General features: G+C 43.7%; 1 protein-coding gene across 1 annotated transcript; it reads right to left on the bottom strand.

Moving 5' to 3' along the window:
• Window positions 1-131: 131 nt before the first annotated feature.
• ACAT1 (acetyl-CoA acetyltransferase 1) lies at window positions 132-14,193 on the bottom strand. The gene is made up of 12 exons (XM_063148966.1): window positions 14,114-14,193; window positions 12,179-12,226; window positions 9,583-9,700; window positions 8,600-8,695; window positions 7,410-7,510; window positions 5,530-5,673; window positions 3,570-3,720; window positions 2,941-3,036; window positions 2,155-2,268; window positions 1,715-1,779; window positions 926-1,083; window positions 132-504 (listed from the first exon to the last, which is right to left on the bottom strand). The coding sequence occupies exons 1-12, from the start codon at window positions 14,171-14,173 to the stop codon at window positions 384-386; spliced, it is 1,272 nt and encodes a 423-aa protein (XP_063005036.1). The 5' UTR covers window positions 14,174-14,193; the 3' UTR covers window positions 132-383.
• Window positions 14,194-15,819: the final 1,626 nt, after the last annotated feature.

Below are 15,819 nucleotides of genomic sequence, written 5' to 3'. Positions count from 1 at the left end.
CTACCAAGCTGCTGTCATACTGCAAATGACTTTTAGGAGAAAACAGCTGTTTCCAGTAGCAGCTCTCTGGGGGTTACCAAGAGAATTCCTTTTCAAGGGCCTTTAAGAAATAAGTCAGTGACAGAGGGAGCCATAGTTAACATTCTTTATTGTCAGATGTCAAGCCAAAATTAAAATTTGACATTGCTTACTTGTACTGTATAAAAAGTTGAACTGATAAAGCAATAAAGGGCCAGTTGTCTGGATCAGTAATCATTGATGCCTTAGGAAATTTTAGAATAGCAGTTACAGAATTCATCCACTGATTGATAAATAAGATGTAACAGCTACCACTCAATTTTGATCAGAGCGCTTTTAAGGCTGTGTTTCTCATGGTGCTTGGGCTACAGCTTCTGTATCAGTATTGCAGAAGCACCTCCTCCTCCATTGCAGATTCCTGCAAGACCATATTGTCCTGGTTTCAAAGCATGCGCCATGTGAACGACAATTCTTGCCCCAGACATTCTGGATATCAGAAAAACAAAAGAACATAGATTAGTTTAAAGGAAATTCTTAATTTGACCTACACACAGGGACATTGGCAGAACATAGCACCAACAAAAAAACTGAAACAATCCTTTTGTCTGCAGTTCTCTGCAGTACAGATTGAGCACTGGAGCTAGAGAGGAAGGTTCTTCAACATGGCATTTTTGTTTGTGTATGTATAGATAAAGTTTCTTTGGGAAAAAGAAATCACCTCCATGCCAGCCTGTATATTACAGAGTACCTCTACATGCAGCAAAGCTCTTTCAAAGGAGGGAACAGATCTCCCACAACCAAATCAATAATAAGGATTAAATTCAAACATACTCTTACTTGCTTAAAACTCATTTACCTAGAAGACAATGCCTCTGTGCAGAGCAAACCCAGAGCTTATTTTGCTTACCCTATTGGATGTCCAAGAGAGACAGCTCCTCCATGAATATTTACTTTTTGTGGATCAATGTCCAGCATTTTAATATTGGCCAGCACCACAACACTGAATGCTTCGTTAATTTCCCACATTGCAATTTCTTGTTTTTTCAGGCCTGTCTCTTTCAGAATCTAGAAATAATACAAAATAATTACTACTATGAAAAAATTAGGAAACTAAAGAAATAATAGGTCTATTTTGAAGTCAGTGACTCAGGCTCCCCATAGTGTGATTCACAAATTCACATTTAGGAACCTTTTTGTCAGATGGGAAAAAGCAAAACTTAGGGACTGAACCAGAAACTTGAGTTTTCACCAAAGAAAGAATGGAGAGCAGCCCATTCAAGGATGCATTTCCATCACACAACACTTAAGACTGCTGCTACAGTAAATCCATTTAAAATGACACAGTACTGCCTCACACCATACACTTCCCTTCAGTTCCTTTTAGAACAAGTCTACCCATGTACAATCATACTTATTTTGCCTTTTGGCCATACAAGCTGCAAAACTTCAAAGGTGTAAACATGTCAAAAGTTGCTAAAAGCAATACAGAACAATACTCCCTTCAAAATAGGTGTGAGAAATTTGTTAACTCTGAAGATCTGCAGTCTAGCCTTGGTCCTCTGCAAAACATCTGTTCTCTGAAATTATCATTAAAATTTCAATCCTAATTCAAGAAGACCCACTGAGACAGGATGAACCAACAGTGGAATGCTAGGGAAGCTTTTTTTTTCCAAAACCCACTCAGTTTTATTCTTACCTTAGGAACAGCATATGCAGGTGCAATTGGAAAGTCAATAGGATCAACAGCAGCATCTGCAAAAGCTGAAAAATGAAAAAAAATCAGAAAAAGTCTTTGAAGACCTTGTGTTTTTACCATACATTATTTTCTTTCTTTGCAAGCAGCAAGCACTGCCAAGATAGAGAAATTCTGAATACCACGGTCTATGAAATAGCTGCATCTAAAATGTAGTGCCCTAAGTAAGTCACACAATAACATTTTCAGATTTTTATTATTATATATAGAATATTCTGTTTATGGTCAAAAGTCTGCTGGTGTAACACTTGAAGTTTCAAGGATTGTGCTGGGAAGATGCAGCCATAACAGGACTGCCAGTAACCAGCCAAATAGGACTCCAGCCTGAGCGCACACTATGGGAGTATTTTCCAGGACTTTCCTAGAGGTGAGGCAGATCATACCTACTATCCGTGCCAAAGGTTTGACTTTCAGTCTGTTGGCTGCATCTGTGGTCATCAGCACCAAAGCAGCTGCTCCATCATTCAGAGTGCTGGCATTAGCAGCTGTAACTGTTCCTAGAGAAGGAAAAACATTCCTTAGGCAGAGGTGAAAGTGTTATGCAAAACAGCTCACATATATCCTGTGAAGGATTGTTTCTCCCTGAGTCCATTGAACATGAAGTCTCAATCATTTGGTGAAACCTGTTGCACTGAGTTAACTAAAAATTAGTTGATTTTTGATACCTGTTTGATGAAACAACTGCAGCCACAGGTACTTGTATCCTTATCCCATGCTAGCTTAGATCACACCTTCCATGGCAGCTGCACTGCTGGCATTGTCACAGAATTCCAGCTCAGGAGGGGTTGTGAATGAGGCAGTTTTAGCCAGGAAAGTTTATCAATTACAGATTCAGGAAGCAATGGCAACTCTGTAAAGCCACTCCAGCTGCACAGCAACAGGAGTTTACACCTGGCAGAGACCAAAGCCCACTGAAACTGAAACCCACCTGTCACTCTTTTTAAGGTGAATGTCCCAAACAGAGGTGTTCACTGGTTTAAGGCTCTTGGACCATCTTTTAATCCAAGCCAGTTCATGCTGTTGTGCAGCACGTTTCTTTACCTCAGCAGACATTTAAAAATAAAAGGGCTGTTGTTGAGCATTCAGGTTCTTGTGAACAGTACTCTCCACCCTGACAAAGCATCCCTGCACTTGTCAGAAAATTAAGCAGTTCTGTTAACAATATTTACCATTTTCTTTTTGGAAAACAGCTTTCAGCTTTGGAACTTTACTGAAATCAACACGTTTGTATTCTTCATCTTCTTTCACTTCTGTATCTGGCTTCCCTGAAATTCAGATTTGGTTTAGTATTCTGTAGAACAGTTGACTAAATACTGCCTTATATAAATAACTTATTTCAGTAAAAAAGTGCAAATGCATGTAAAAATGCACATTAAGAAATGTGCTTACATGAACTGAAAAAAAAAAGTTATTCCTTAACCAAATTCATTTGCAGAAAATCCATTTATACTTCCCAGTGGCTGAACAAAAAGGACAAAGAGCCTATCTTTAATGTAAATTAAAACAAATAGATACAAATAGATATCCTTTAGCCATAACTAAATTCAATAGCTAACCTTCACTTAGACCAAAAAAGAAAAAGATACGGTATGCAACACTGAAATAAACTGAAAAACAAAAACCAGATGACAGGTCACTGCTGTTGATCAGAAAGTCTGCCTAACAGAAAATTCTTGGGTGATCAAAATGAATGTTCCTGAGATTCACATGTTTAAACAATCTAATTTGCACTGAACACAGACAAATTACAGCTTTCTATAAGAAACAAAATTCATCTCATCACACCTTTCCACAATACCTTTTTTTGAAATAGTGACAGGAACTATTTCATTTTTCAGTACTCCTGAGTCCCAGGCTGTTTTGCTCTTGGTGTAAGAGCCTATGGCATAAGTGTCTTGCTCCTCTCTGGAAATAGTGAACTTCTTGGCAGTGTTCTCAGCACAGTTGCCCTTGGAGGAAAACAGGCCTGTTAGGTTTGGTGTTCCTGAAGATGCAAAGCTCAACTACAACTGAAAAAACCCCAACCAGCAGATTTCCAGAACTGAATGTGACTAATACTTGGGGTCCATTTCCGATTTACAGTCATGAACAAATAGCAACTTCTGGTTTTGAAATATAATTGTCAGATTTAGCAAATGTCTTCTGGATCCAGATTAACAAAAGACATAAATGAACTTTCCTTATAAAGCTTTTTTTTTTTTTCAGTTAAACTGCATGCAAAAGTAAGTTTAAAGTGCTTAGGGCTGACATCTTCAGAGACTGAAGATCATTTTTCACCCACAGTACCACATGTTCACATCATTTTCCTAGTGTTTTCACTGCATTATTATTACCCTGTCTATTCCAAAGATTACAAAAACAGGACAACACACAGGGCCTTCAGACTCTAAAAACTGCAGAAATAAAAGTATGTATCCCTTTTTTCTAATAACTGTAATGAAATAAGTAGAACGAAACAACCAAATCATTTTTATATAGGCAAATCATGATTGCAATTATATACTCACAATTCATTACCATCACTGTCTAAATACCCAGTGACAATTTAAAAAAAAAAAACATTTAGTCAACTGGAAGGATTTGCCCTTGAAAGGTTTTGTTCCACCTCTCATTCCATTGGAAGACTCAATGAATCAACACAAAACCCTTTAGTATTGTGTCCCTCCAGTTATTCAAGTAAGCAAGTCCACTTCTATGCAATGAATGAAACTGAAGTCTTCAAACCTCAAAGCACCAGCAACTTAGGCTATTGCCAAAACACAGACAAGAGTAATTCCCAAAGCCATCCTATGGACTTTCTTGTATGTTCTCACAGACTGTCAAGGCTTTCTAAACAACCTACATCTGCTATAAGATAGACAAAAGGTTCCAACATACTGTCCCAATCTATTAAATCTTGGTGCATTATAACCAACTGCTAGAATTTTTCCTCATATGAGGGAACTATCAAAGCCACCCTTTAGATTCCTATAAAATCCTCACATTCAAAATCCATTTTAGCTGAAACGTGGGAACGAGTTTCAACATTCACACATAGCCTAAGCACTAGAGTACAAAAAGAATAAATCATGCACAAGTGAGGTCTGTACCAAATCCATGGATCAAAGTAAATATTCTTCATGACACATTTTCCTGTATCCCAGAAAGAACACCAACTGATCAATCAATAATGCCCTACAGCTGTGAATTACCACTGGGTAAAGGTCAGAAATATTCATAAGCTGAAAGCAGCCATTCCCTTTTTAAACTTTTCTTCCCTGGTGATTGTTCTTGACTGCCTTTGCATCAGTTGTTTTCCAAACCCATCCAAAGTTTGCCCTTGTTTGTCCAATTTAAGTTACCCTGCTGATGAGTAAGCACACCAGCTGACTCAAACCTTCCCACAGGAGATATGAGATATGTACTCTGGGGGAGGGAAAAACATGAGCTGCTGGATCCCTCAGAGCAGATATCCTCACAGACACCAAGCAACCTGATGGCTCCCTCCCTCAGATGGAGCAACAACAACCCATCAGTAGCAGAATTAATTTTTCTCTTAATCCTTGCTTTAGGCTATTCAGACTGCAGAGACATGTAATTACAAACTACTCTGCTATTCTGGGCTGGCACTGCAGGAAATCTGGAAATGGAAGACTTTTTTCCTCCTCATTTCCAGGCTTGCTAGAGGAAGCAGTTTCATAACAACTGTAATCAAGCTTTTCAGATCTGCATCAGGTCTATCTATGGCTGATACATGAGCACTGTGCAGGAATATTTACCATATGGATATGGTTGTAAGCATCTGTCAGCCCATCTTTTACTATCAGGTCTTCCAGCTTTAGTCCTCCATAAGGTGTTGCCCCTCTGCTCATCGTGTAGGGAACATTGGACATGCTCTCCATTCCACCAGCAACCATGACATCCTGCCCAAAGGAAATAAGATAAAATTAATAATCATGCAGTGTGCTCTCCATGACTTCTTGCAGGAACAGCATTAGTAAAAGCTTAAGCATGGGCACTTTATACTTCTCAGAAGTCTTAGAGAAGGAGATAAAAAGAACACCCTTTATGCATTTAAAAAGCAAACAGGAACAACTGAAGATAGGTAATCCAACCTGGCAGAAACATGACATGAAGTAATAAAGAAAAAAAAAAAAAAAAAGAAGGCTGGAGACAAAATTATTGAAAAGACAGATATATTGGAAAGGCAGTGGAGGATATGGAAGCAGCAGCAGACAAGAGGAACAAGAATCCCTGGCATTTAAATTCCATGAAGTGAAAGACCTGGAGAGAGAGCCAATACAATTGTTTCTATAATGGTGTACACTGACTCAAGCCACTGGGAACCATCACTGTCATACCACAGATACCTCACAGCCCACAGCCAGGAAAAACAAACCAATACCAACCCCCCCATAATTAATAGCTCTAGAGACTAATAACTGGCTGAGTCTCTGATTTTGCTGAGACTGGCAGCACAGTTTGTATGATTAATTCAGCTGAAAATTCCACTTCTATTCAGAGCTCATGGCCTACATCTGTCAAACCAACCAAAGGCACAACCACTCTCATGAAGTCATTGGATATAAATGACTACATCCAAATGTAGCTGTTTACAAAGACATGCTGGGCCTGGTTCAAAGTCTGGTGACAAGATTTCCATCAACTTCAGCAGGCCCCTGACAAAGTGCTGTTTTCTGCAGGGCAAGGCCAAAGCAATAAAGCAGTTGCTTAACTCCAGTTACACTGTGATTTCCACAGAAAGCACATCAAAATTTAAACACTTTTGTTTTAAACACACACAGAAAAGTATTCTTCGCTTATGAGCCACTTACTTTTAAAGCCAAAAATATATATAATTGAACTGGTATTTTCACTTCAGAGAACCAAAGATGCTGCCAAAATGCTTTGGGTGTGGAATTAAAAACAAAACTGAATGTCTTTCTTCACATTCACACTTCTCCCACATTCTTTGCTGCACAGTATTTAATGGCTTACTGAAAATGATGTATTCTCCTATCCTCCCATCAAGGGACAGAACTTTTTTTCCCATTGTACAGAAAATCTTGTAAGAAAGTTGACAGAGATGAGCAATTCTCCTTCATCAAACTCTGTAATGAAAAAGCTTATTCACCAACAATAAATTCTGCTTCTTCTAAAATAATAAATAAGCCTGAAAGATCTTTAGTGTACTTGGAAACAACATTGCTTGAATATGTGTATTTAATTCATTTAAATGTTAACACTGTCTGAAAGTCAACTCACCAAAAACTAAGTACATAAAAATTTCTTCACCTTTTGAAAACTGAAAGCTTGAAAATTCCCTTAATTATATTCTGGGGGCCGGACTGGTAGGTGGGGTGGGGGTAGAGAGATGAGATAAATACCCCAAACAATCCACCTTGTTTCTTCAGCCCTATAAACACATCTGAATTTTCTAACTATAGTATTTACTTTCTTTTCTGTTTTGAACTCAAACATACTAAAACAACTATAAAATTAGGGTTGCATAAACAAAACAAAACAAGCCCTTGCTAATTAGCTTTATTATCCCAAGCCAAAACACAATCCCTAATCAAAGAGCACAGCTATTGGTAGGACAGGATATACAACATTAACAGTGTGGTTTTTTCCACAGAACAGCACAAAATCCACATACCTGACTCCCACACATCAGGCTTTGTGCTGCCATCATGATTGATTTCATTCCTGAAGCACAGACTTTATTGACAGTTGTGGTAGGAGTGGCAATTGGCAGACCTGAGTCAGAGAAGTTAGTACAGCTGTTATTTGGAGGGTAGACTTCAGTATTTTATTGGTGTTTCAGCAATATTTCATATGGCACTGGTTTTTATCTAAGCCCAGGATGTCCAGCTTGCACTGTTTAGCCTGCCAAGGCAATTTATCTACACTTATTCATAGTTCTTGGAAACCCCTGTTGTTTCTCCCCTTCCAACAACTGACTTGTGATAAGGGGAAAGGCAAGGAAATGGAAGATCAAGGAAGGGACTCCAGAAGTGCTCCTGTTTCCAAAACCCTGATCTCTGCCTCTAAGCAGCACCCAAGGCTGAAAAAGCATAAATAAGCAGCAGAATTTAGCAACTGGCAACAAGACAGACCCCAGGCCAGGCTGGGCAGGGCTCTGAGCACCCTGGTCTAATGGAAGGAGTCCTTGCCCACAGTAGGGGGGCTGGAATGAGATCTTTAAGGTCCCCTCCAACTCAAGACACTGTGTATTTCTGTGAATGAAAAGAGCCATACTTATCACTTTGCCTAACATGGAAGTAGTTCCTTTTCCTTCAAAAATGTACAACAGATCCAAGAAAGTACATAGTTCCTCCCTGACCTACAGTCTTACCTAGAAACAAGCTAAGGTATGGAATCCCACCCCTACAGAAGAAGGGAGAAGAAAATAACTTCTGCACCCCAATAACTTTCATGTTATAGCTAACATACAGTGAATCCTTCCAGTGTCAGCTCCAGACTCCATAGGAAGATGAGTTGTACATAGTCATGAGCTGAAAGAAACTCACTGACTCTTCATCCAGTAAGAATTAAGAATAATGATACACTGAAAACACTCTGTTTTGTGAAAGATTCAGAGCAGCCATCACTAATGTAAAGTACTGTGGAATTACCAGCCTGGTCTCCAGTACTGCAAACACTTGAGGCAATAACATCCCACTTGCATGAGTGCAATGTGCACCCTTCACCCATCACAGGGCAAAAAGCATCCATGGACTGTCCTGACAAAGGGCTGCCCACCACTCTGCTTTAACTCACAGCCCAGTAGATCCCAGCTACACAAAGACAGAAAACCTTCAACCCCAGTGCAAAGAGAAGGATTACCTGCACCCAAAACTGCTTGTCTGGCTGGAGCTTGTCCTTGTCCAGCCTGTAGGACATTGCCCATATAAGCCTCTTTCACTTCTTCTGCAGGGATTCCTACAAAACAAAATTGTTTTGATTCAGGATCCTTTTGACAAAAGTTCCCATTGAAGTTTTTTATCAAAGACTAATAAAACTTGCCACATCCAACACATATGCTAACAGAACCCAGGCCTCAGTGGGTGTATTCCAGATTTCTACCCTCATATTCATGGAGCACGGTGAACTGGTGATCCCCCCAGAAGATAATTCCTCGGTCACCCTGCAGGACAAGCTGCAGTTATTTCATTGAAGTCAACATTTCCAAGTCTTACGAATCACCTGAGAAGCTCAATTTCCATGGATAGTTAAATGGCCAAAACTTTTTTTGTGCTAGAATTATGTCTAAAGACAATTTTGTTTGTTTAGCAAGGGCAAGTCAAGGCCACAGCAAGCTGCCACCACAGAGGTCTGCTCTCCTGCTGCATCTCTTCTAACAGCCCTGGTGTCCAAGTTCTTGTAGTATAAACCCTCCTCTTCCCTAAAAAACCTTTTTTGCTAGACTGAATCCATCAAAAGGCTGACAAGGCTGTCCTTCAGGTACATGCACCCACATAAAAACCAGGCAGGGAAAGGCCACTGGTCTCAGCAGCAAGCAGCCTTTGCATCAGCTTACACATGTCATGAAAACCCATCCCAACAAACCAAATACCATGTTCAATCACATTTGGAATAGCACACATACCCCTAGGCTACATTCTGCTCCTAGGAGCAGCCCTTAATTCAGATTGAATAAAAGTCTGACAGTCAACTTTACTTAAATGGCTTTTGTGGATAGACTTAAAAATGCCACAGGAGCAAAAAAATCCAGGACACTGCAGGTTTTTTACATTACCAAGTCATTGAAAAGACACCAAGCAACTTAAGGTTTTCTTTGTCACAGGAAAAAAAATGTGTATGCGTACCTGCTCTGGCAATTGCTCCCTTAATTGCAATGGAACCAAGTTTATTGGCTGACAGTGAGGAAAGAGACCCTTGGAAAGATCCAATAGGTGTCCTTACAGCACTTGCTATCACCACCTCCTAAGTGCAGAAGAACAGAGTAAAAGTCACAATCTCTCTCACAATTGCACACATATAGCAGTATTTTGAAAATGTATCTACTTGTTATTATTTCACTGAGGTCACAGCCTCTCTTTCACCCTGCAAGTGTTTCAGAGCACTAAAATCTGTATTAATGTGTGCAGCATGGAGAGTAAACATAAGGAGATTGGTGTGCAGCTGCGGCGCTACAACCTTGGGATCATGGAGCTGTGTGAGATGGCTCACATGGCTGCAGTGCTGCCTTGAGGGATAAGGGCTCTCCAGGAAGGACAGGTCAAGAAGATAAGGCAAGGGGGCAGAGGAGAGGCCTTGCACATTATGGGACAGAACAGGTGGAGTGCATGGAGCTCAGCCTTGGCACTGAGGATGTTTGCAAGAATCCTGAACATTCTGGAGCAAAGGGGGAACAAAGAAAGCTGGCTGATGTTCAAAGAGGACCCCTCCAAGCTCCAGAGCAATCCATTCCAATGAGCAGTAAGTTGGGTAAAAATGCCAGGATGGATACCAAAACTCACACAAAAATGAATCATACAAGAGATGGAAACAGGGACTGAGAATCTGGCACACAGTCTGAGCATGCAGTGATGAGGTCATAAAGCCAAGAATTAAATCTGGGAAGGAATGTCAAAAGCAAAGGAAGGGCTTCCATGAGCACCTAAGAAGCAAGGAAAATATGGGCCTCCTTGGTGACAAAGGACAAGGCTGAAATACAGAATGCTGAATGCCTGATTTGCCTCAGTCTTCAGTGCTAAGAGCAGCCTTCAGGAATCCCAGGCTCCAGAGACTGGGGGAAGGATGGAGCAAGGAAGATGCACCCTTGGTGAAAGAGGAACAAGTCAGGGCAAACTGGACATACATAAATCCATGGGTCCTGACCAGATGCCCCTATGAGTTCTGTGGGAGCTGGCAGGTGACTTTTTAAGGTCGCTTTCAATAATGCTGAGATAGTCACAACAATTGTGTGTGGTGCCCAAGGACTGGAGGAAAGCCAAGCATTACTCCAATCCTCAAGAAGGATAAGAAAGAGGATCCAGGGAACTACAGGTCAGTGAGAGCCATCTTAACCCCTGGAAAGGGATGAAACAACTAATCCTACAAAAACATTTACACTAACAAGAAAATCATCAGGAGTCATCAGCAGGGATTCACCAAGGGGAAGCCATGCTCAGACAAACTGCCAGGCTTCTACAATGAAGTGACTGGTCTGGTAGAGGAGGGGAGAGCAGACATGGCCCACCTGGACTACAGTGAGGCTTTCACCTTTGTCTCCCATAAAATCCTCATACAGAAGCTAATGAACTGTGGGCTAGACAAGCAGATGGTGAGGGGGATAGAAAAGGGCTGAATGGCCAGGCTGGGGTGGTGATAGAGGTACAAAGTCTGGTTGGAGGCCAGTTAGCAGGGATCAGTACTGGTCCAGCCCTGTGTCACATCCTCATTAGTGAGCTGGATGATGGTGCAGTGCACCCTCAGCAGGTTTGCTGGTGACACCAAAGGAGGAGTGGCTGAAGTGCCACAGAGAACTTCAACAGCAGCACCTCACCATGGAGGTGAGTATATTAATACTGCAAGGAAGGGTGCAAAGAAGGTAGAGCCAAACTCTTTCCAGTGGCACAAAGGAGTTCCCACTGAACATCAGGAAACATTTCTCCACTGGGGGTGTGGCTGAACTCTGGCACAGGTTACCCAGAGTGGTTGTGAAGTCTCCACCCCTGGATAAATTCAAAAGCCCAGGTGCCAGCAGTAGTTTATGACATCCAGCCCTATGCTAGTAGTAAAGACAATTTACTCTTATTTTACCTCTTAGCTTTAGTGCTACATCCACGTGTGCACCTGATAACCCTGTGAGAGCAGCATGAGAACCTGGCACAAAAAGATGCACATGCCAGACTTCTGGCTGCCCCTGACAGCTGTCAAGAAGCAGCAATGACTGCTTCCAGCTGTTGTGGTTTCAGTGAAAGTTAATCACAAAGCTTTACAGGGCCTGGTCATGAGGGTTTTTCCATTTAGACAGACAGGCAAAGAAAGAAAACACTAGGAAAAAGATAAAGACAAACAACACTTGTTTAAAACTATGAAGGGCTGTCTATTACTGTAATCCCTTCATCATCAGTGACAGTAACAAACTTGTCCTCACCTTCCACATTGTAATAGCAAGTTGCAGGAAACACAAATAATTTCAAAGGGATCAGTTGATATCAGCTGTATTTTCCCATTCTGGCTTGACAGTTACACGAAGCTTACGTCAGCTGACACACTTCTAATTTTGTCCCACACTTAGCCAACCAAAATAAACTGCAATCTGACTTATTTCAGATTTTGCAGTAAAATGTGGCTTGGGCACAAGTGACACTGTCTTTAACCCATTTTTTTTGTGATGATTTTCTTAAAAATGTCAGTGATTAACAAACAGATCTAAACTAGCAGTTGACTAGTCAGAGAGTGCTTTATACTTACATTTAAAGTACGCTGTGATGCATAGCCACGGCTTGTGTACTTCAGAGCCTGAAAACAAGAAAGGCCTCAGAATCTCACATCAAGAAAGCCAGTGCCATACTGTTTCATTCTGAAATGTACCCATGTTCATAGAAGTGATTATTTCAAAAATTAGTATCTAAGAAACACTGGAAAAATATGAAAAAAAATCATAACATGCCTTTGCAAAGAAGTGTAGTCTAGTACAGTCTCACCATAACATCTGTGATAAAATGTTTTCTGAAAAATAAAGAAATACTCCTTCAAAAACAACACCAAATTCATTTTGTCCAAGTCTGTTATGTACACCTACAGCATATATCTAAGCCAGGGGTGAGTGCTGTTATCTTGAAAAAGTTTACTAGTCACTCTGTCTGCTTCCCCGGACTTTGTTCATTCATTCCTACCGCTAACTCCACTGCTTCTAAACAGTGGCAGTTTGCATCTACAACTCCCACTCCCTTGGTGTTTTATAAACAAAAAATGAAGATATCATATTCAAAACACCACACCAAGATAGGATAATAAAACAAAACCAAGAAAAAGGGATTATCTGAGCAGTTTAATTCACCAGCCAGTAGCTCCATCTAATTAAGCAGTGCAAATATACAAAATTATATCTGTAGGCATTATTTCATATTAACAGAATGATCTTTCCATTAGTGGCTTAAACCACTTTCTTTAGCCATTTCCTGAGACAACATTTCAGCACACTGGAAACTTCTGGCCTTCTATCTGTAATTACTGAATTACAGCTAAATAAATACTAATTAAAAACAACTGTTTAAGGACACCAAAAGAACACCAAATTTTTATAAATTACACAATGCCTTCTGGTTGTGTCTCAACAGAAAAATTTAGCCTGTTTCTCCTCTTCATTTACTAGCCTTCAACTAACAAAAAGATGGGGTTTTTTACTGTTCTGAATTAGTTGTTTGATTTTTGTTTTGTTCGGGGATTTTTGTCTGGTTTTCTCCCCAGCTCAAGTTATAATAGCCAGCTGGAAGTTTAATTTAAAACTCCTCCCTGAAAAAGAATTATGTCCCTTAGAAGGCTTTAACAGCAGTGCTTCCATGGGCTAGAGCCAAAAAAACAAAGCCTAGTAAAATAAATACCTATACGACCATAAATACTCTACTGCACAAGCCCTGAAATTTAAACTGGACTAACCAGACAATTGTTTACCAAGTGCAGCTGGCATCTGCTAGGAGTATTCATGCTCTGTCAGGAAGGAAGGAAGGAGGGAAGGAAGGAAGGAAGGAAGGAAGGAAGGAAGGAAGGAAGGAAGGAAGGAAGGAAGGACCCACTTCCACAGCTGGTAAAATGGCACCTCCAGCTTGGCATATGGCAATTCGGAGGCGATCCGCCTGCCCTCCTTTCTTCCAGCACAGCTCCCACCGCCGTGCCGGTGCCAGCACCTGCCCCCACAGCGCCAGCAGCGCCGCCAGCCACACCGGCTTTGGGGGCAGCAGCATCCCACTGCCCGGCTGAGAAACAACAGCCGCAGGTGGAAATTTATATCTGCACACTGCTTAGTTAGAGGAACCCAAGCCGAGTGCAGGCCCGGCCCGGCCGGGACACCGCCATGGCTGTAGCGGTACCGGGCAGGGCTCGGCACCCGCGGCGCTGACAGCGGAAAAAGCCGCGCTCAGGATCGCGGATAAAGGTCCCGCCGGGCTCCGTGCGGGGCCCGGCGCTGCGGGGCGGGAGAGGCCGCCCTTCACCCCCGCCCGGCCCGGGGCTCGCTCCCTCCGCTCGGCCGCCTCCCGGCCCGGGGGTTCCCGCACGGGTGAGGGGAGGGGGCGCAGCCGCCCCGCCGGAGGGCAGTGTGACCTTGGCCGAGCCTTTCCGGCTCGGCGGCGGGCCTGGGACTGCATAGGGAGGGAGAACGTAAAGCCGGGCCCGGGATCGCCTCACCCGCAGCAGCCCCGCTGCCGGCCGCCGCCCGCACAGCATCGCCCCCGCTGCCGCCGCCATGTTCCCGCCGGCGCCCCCGTCACCTTCACCGCCGCCGCCGCCCCCGCCTATAGCCGGCGGCGCCCCGTCCCCTGCCCGCTGCCATTGGCCCCGCGGCGCGGGGCGGTGCAACACCCGCCCCTGCCATTGGCTGGCGCGGAAGGCGGGTGGCGGCGTCAGCGGGGCTGGCGCGTGCGGTGCCCGAGGGCCGCTGGTGCCGCGTGCGCGGGACCGGCGCAGCCGGAGCCCCGCCGGGCTGGAGATCAGGCGGAATTCCTGCAGGGAAAGGGGATCGGACATCGCCACGGGCTGCCCAGGGAGGCGGCCCGGTCACCGTCCCTGGAGGCGCTTAAGGAAAGAGTGGGCGTGGCACTCAGTGCCACGGTCTGGGTGACACGGTGGGGCTGGGTCACGGGTTGGACTCGGTGATCCCGGAGGTCTTTTCTGACCGAACGGATTCTGCGGTTCCGCAGCGCCAGGCGCGTTCTTCTCGCCCGGGGGCCAGGCGCGGGGTGGACAGCCTGGGATGCCGCGCCGAGAAGGAAAGTCAATGGTAGTGAAACGCATGGAGACCGCTGGAAAATCCTTGCGGGAAAGAACCAGCCCCCGGGGGTGTGTCCTGTCCGCCACCGCCCCTCCTCGGCCCGGCCCTCGCCCGCCCCGCGCTGCAGGTTAAACTGACCTGAGCCGCGGACATTTAATCCCGTGTCGGAAACATCCTGCGCACGACAAGGCCGTGGGGATGAAAGCGCCGAGTGTGGCTGAGCCCGGCACGCTTTGTGCCTGGCGTGCCCTTGTGCTGCAGCCGAGTGCTGCTTTCAGAAGAGTCAGCACTTAACTCCCGCTAAATCCCTTCCTGCCTGGCCATGGCGTAAACCCCGGACTTGGTTAGCTCAGAATTCAAGCGTGGCCCAGAAGGGTCCCAGCAGCTGCCTGCACGGAGTGACTGACGCAGCTCAGCCCAGCTGAGCTCAGGCTGCCCATCCCGGTCCCACGGTCCCCGCTGCACTGCGCCTTCTCCCCGCACGCTCTCTCGTCTCTGAACCTGCATTTGTGCTGGAAGGCCAGCCCAAAATCTCTACAGCTGTTTGCCAGCCTGACAGTGCCCCTCTTCACCCTGTCTCTCCAACATGCACAGAGCTAGGTCAGGAAAAGCCTGGATCTTTCCTGGTCGCCAGCTTTGTATCTCAGAGGAGGTTCACAACACAAAATTACTTTCTCTGAATTGTGCTGGAGCACACAGTCTAGGACAAGCAATTCTCTATTTGTTTCTGATCCGTCTCTTCTCCTCAACCACTTTTTTAGTCCCTGAAGGAGTTAGCATACTGCTAGAGTAACCCACAAGTGAATGAAGCATTCCCCAGAGCTGAGGTCTGCCAGTCACATAAACCAGCATTTACTTGCACGTTTCCTTCCACTTGTACCCCAAACTAGAAAAAATGCCAAGAACCAGGCTTTAGATATAGCACTAGAAAGCAAGAGTATTTCAACAACCTGTTAACATCCATTTGCTACCTTGACTTTTTAAAAATATTTGATCTTCATATTGTAGAACTAACATTTGTCAAAACTACTTCAATCGATTTTCTGTTCTACATCTCATTCATTTGCCTGTGAGAGAGGATTTCACTTTGCTCTCAAAAGTAAAATACTTCTTGCTTTCCATA

Source organism: Melospiza melodia, chromosome 2 (assembly GCF_035770615.1).
Source record: "Melospiza melodia melodia isolate bMelMel2 chromosome 2, bMelMel2.pri, whole genome shotgun sequence".
Taxonomy (NCBI): Eukaryota; Metazoa; Chordata; class Aves; order Passeriformes; family Passerellidae; genus Melospiza; species Melospiza melodia.
Note: the sequence above shows the minus strand (reverse complement) of the source record. Positions and strands in the feature narration are given on the sequence as shown.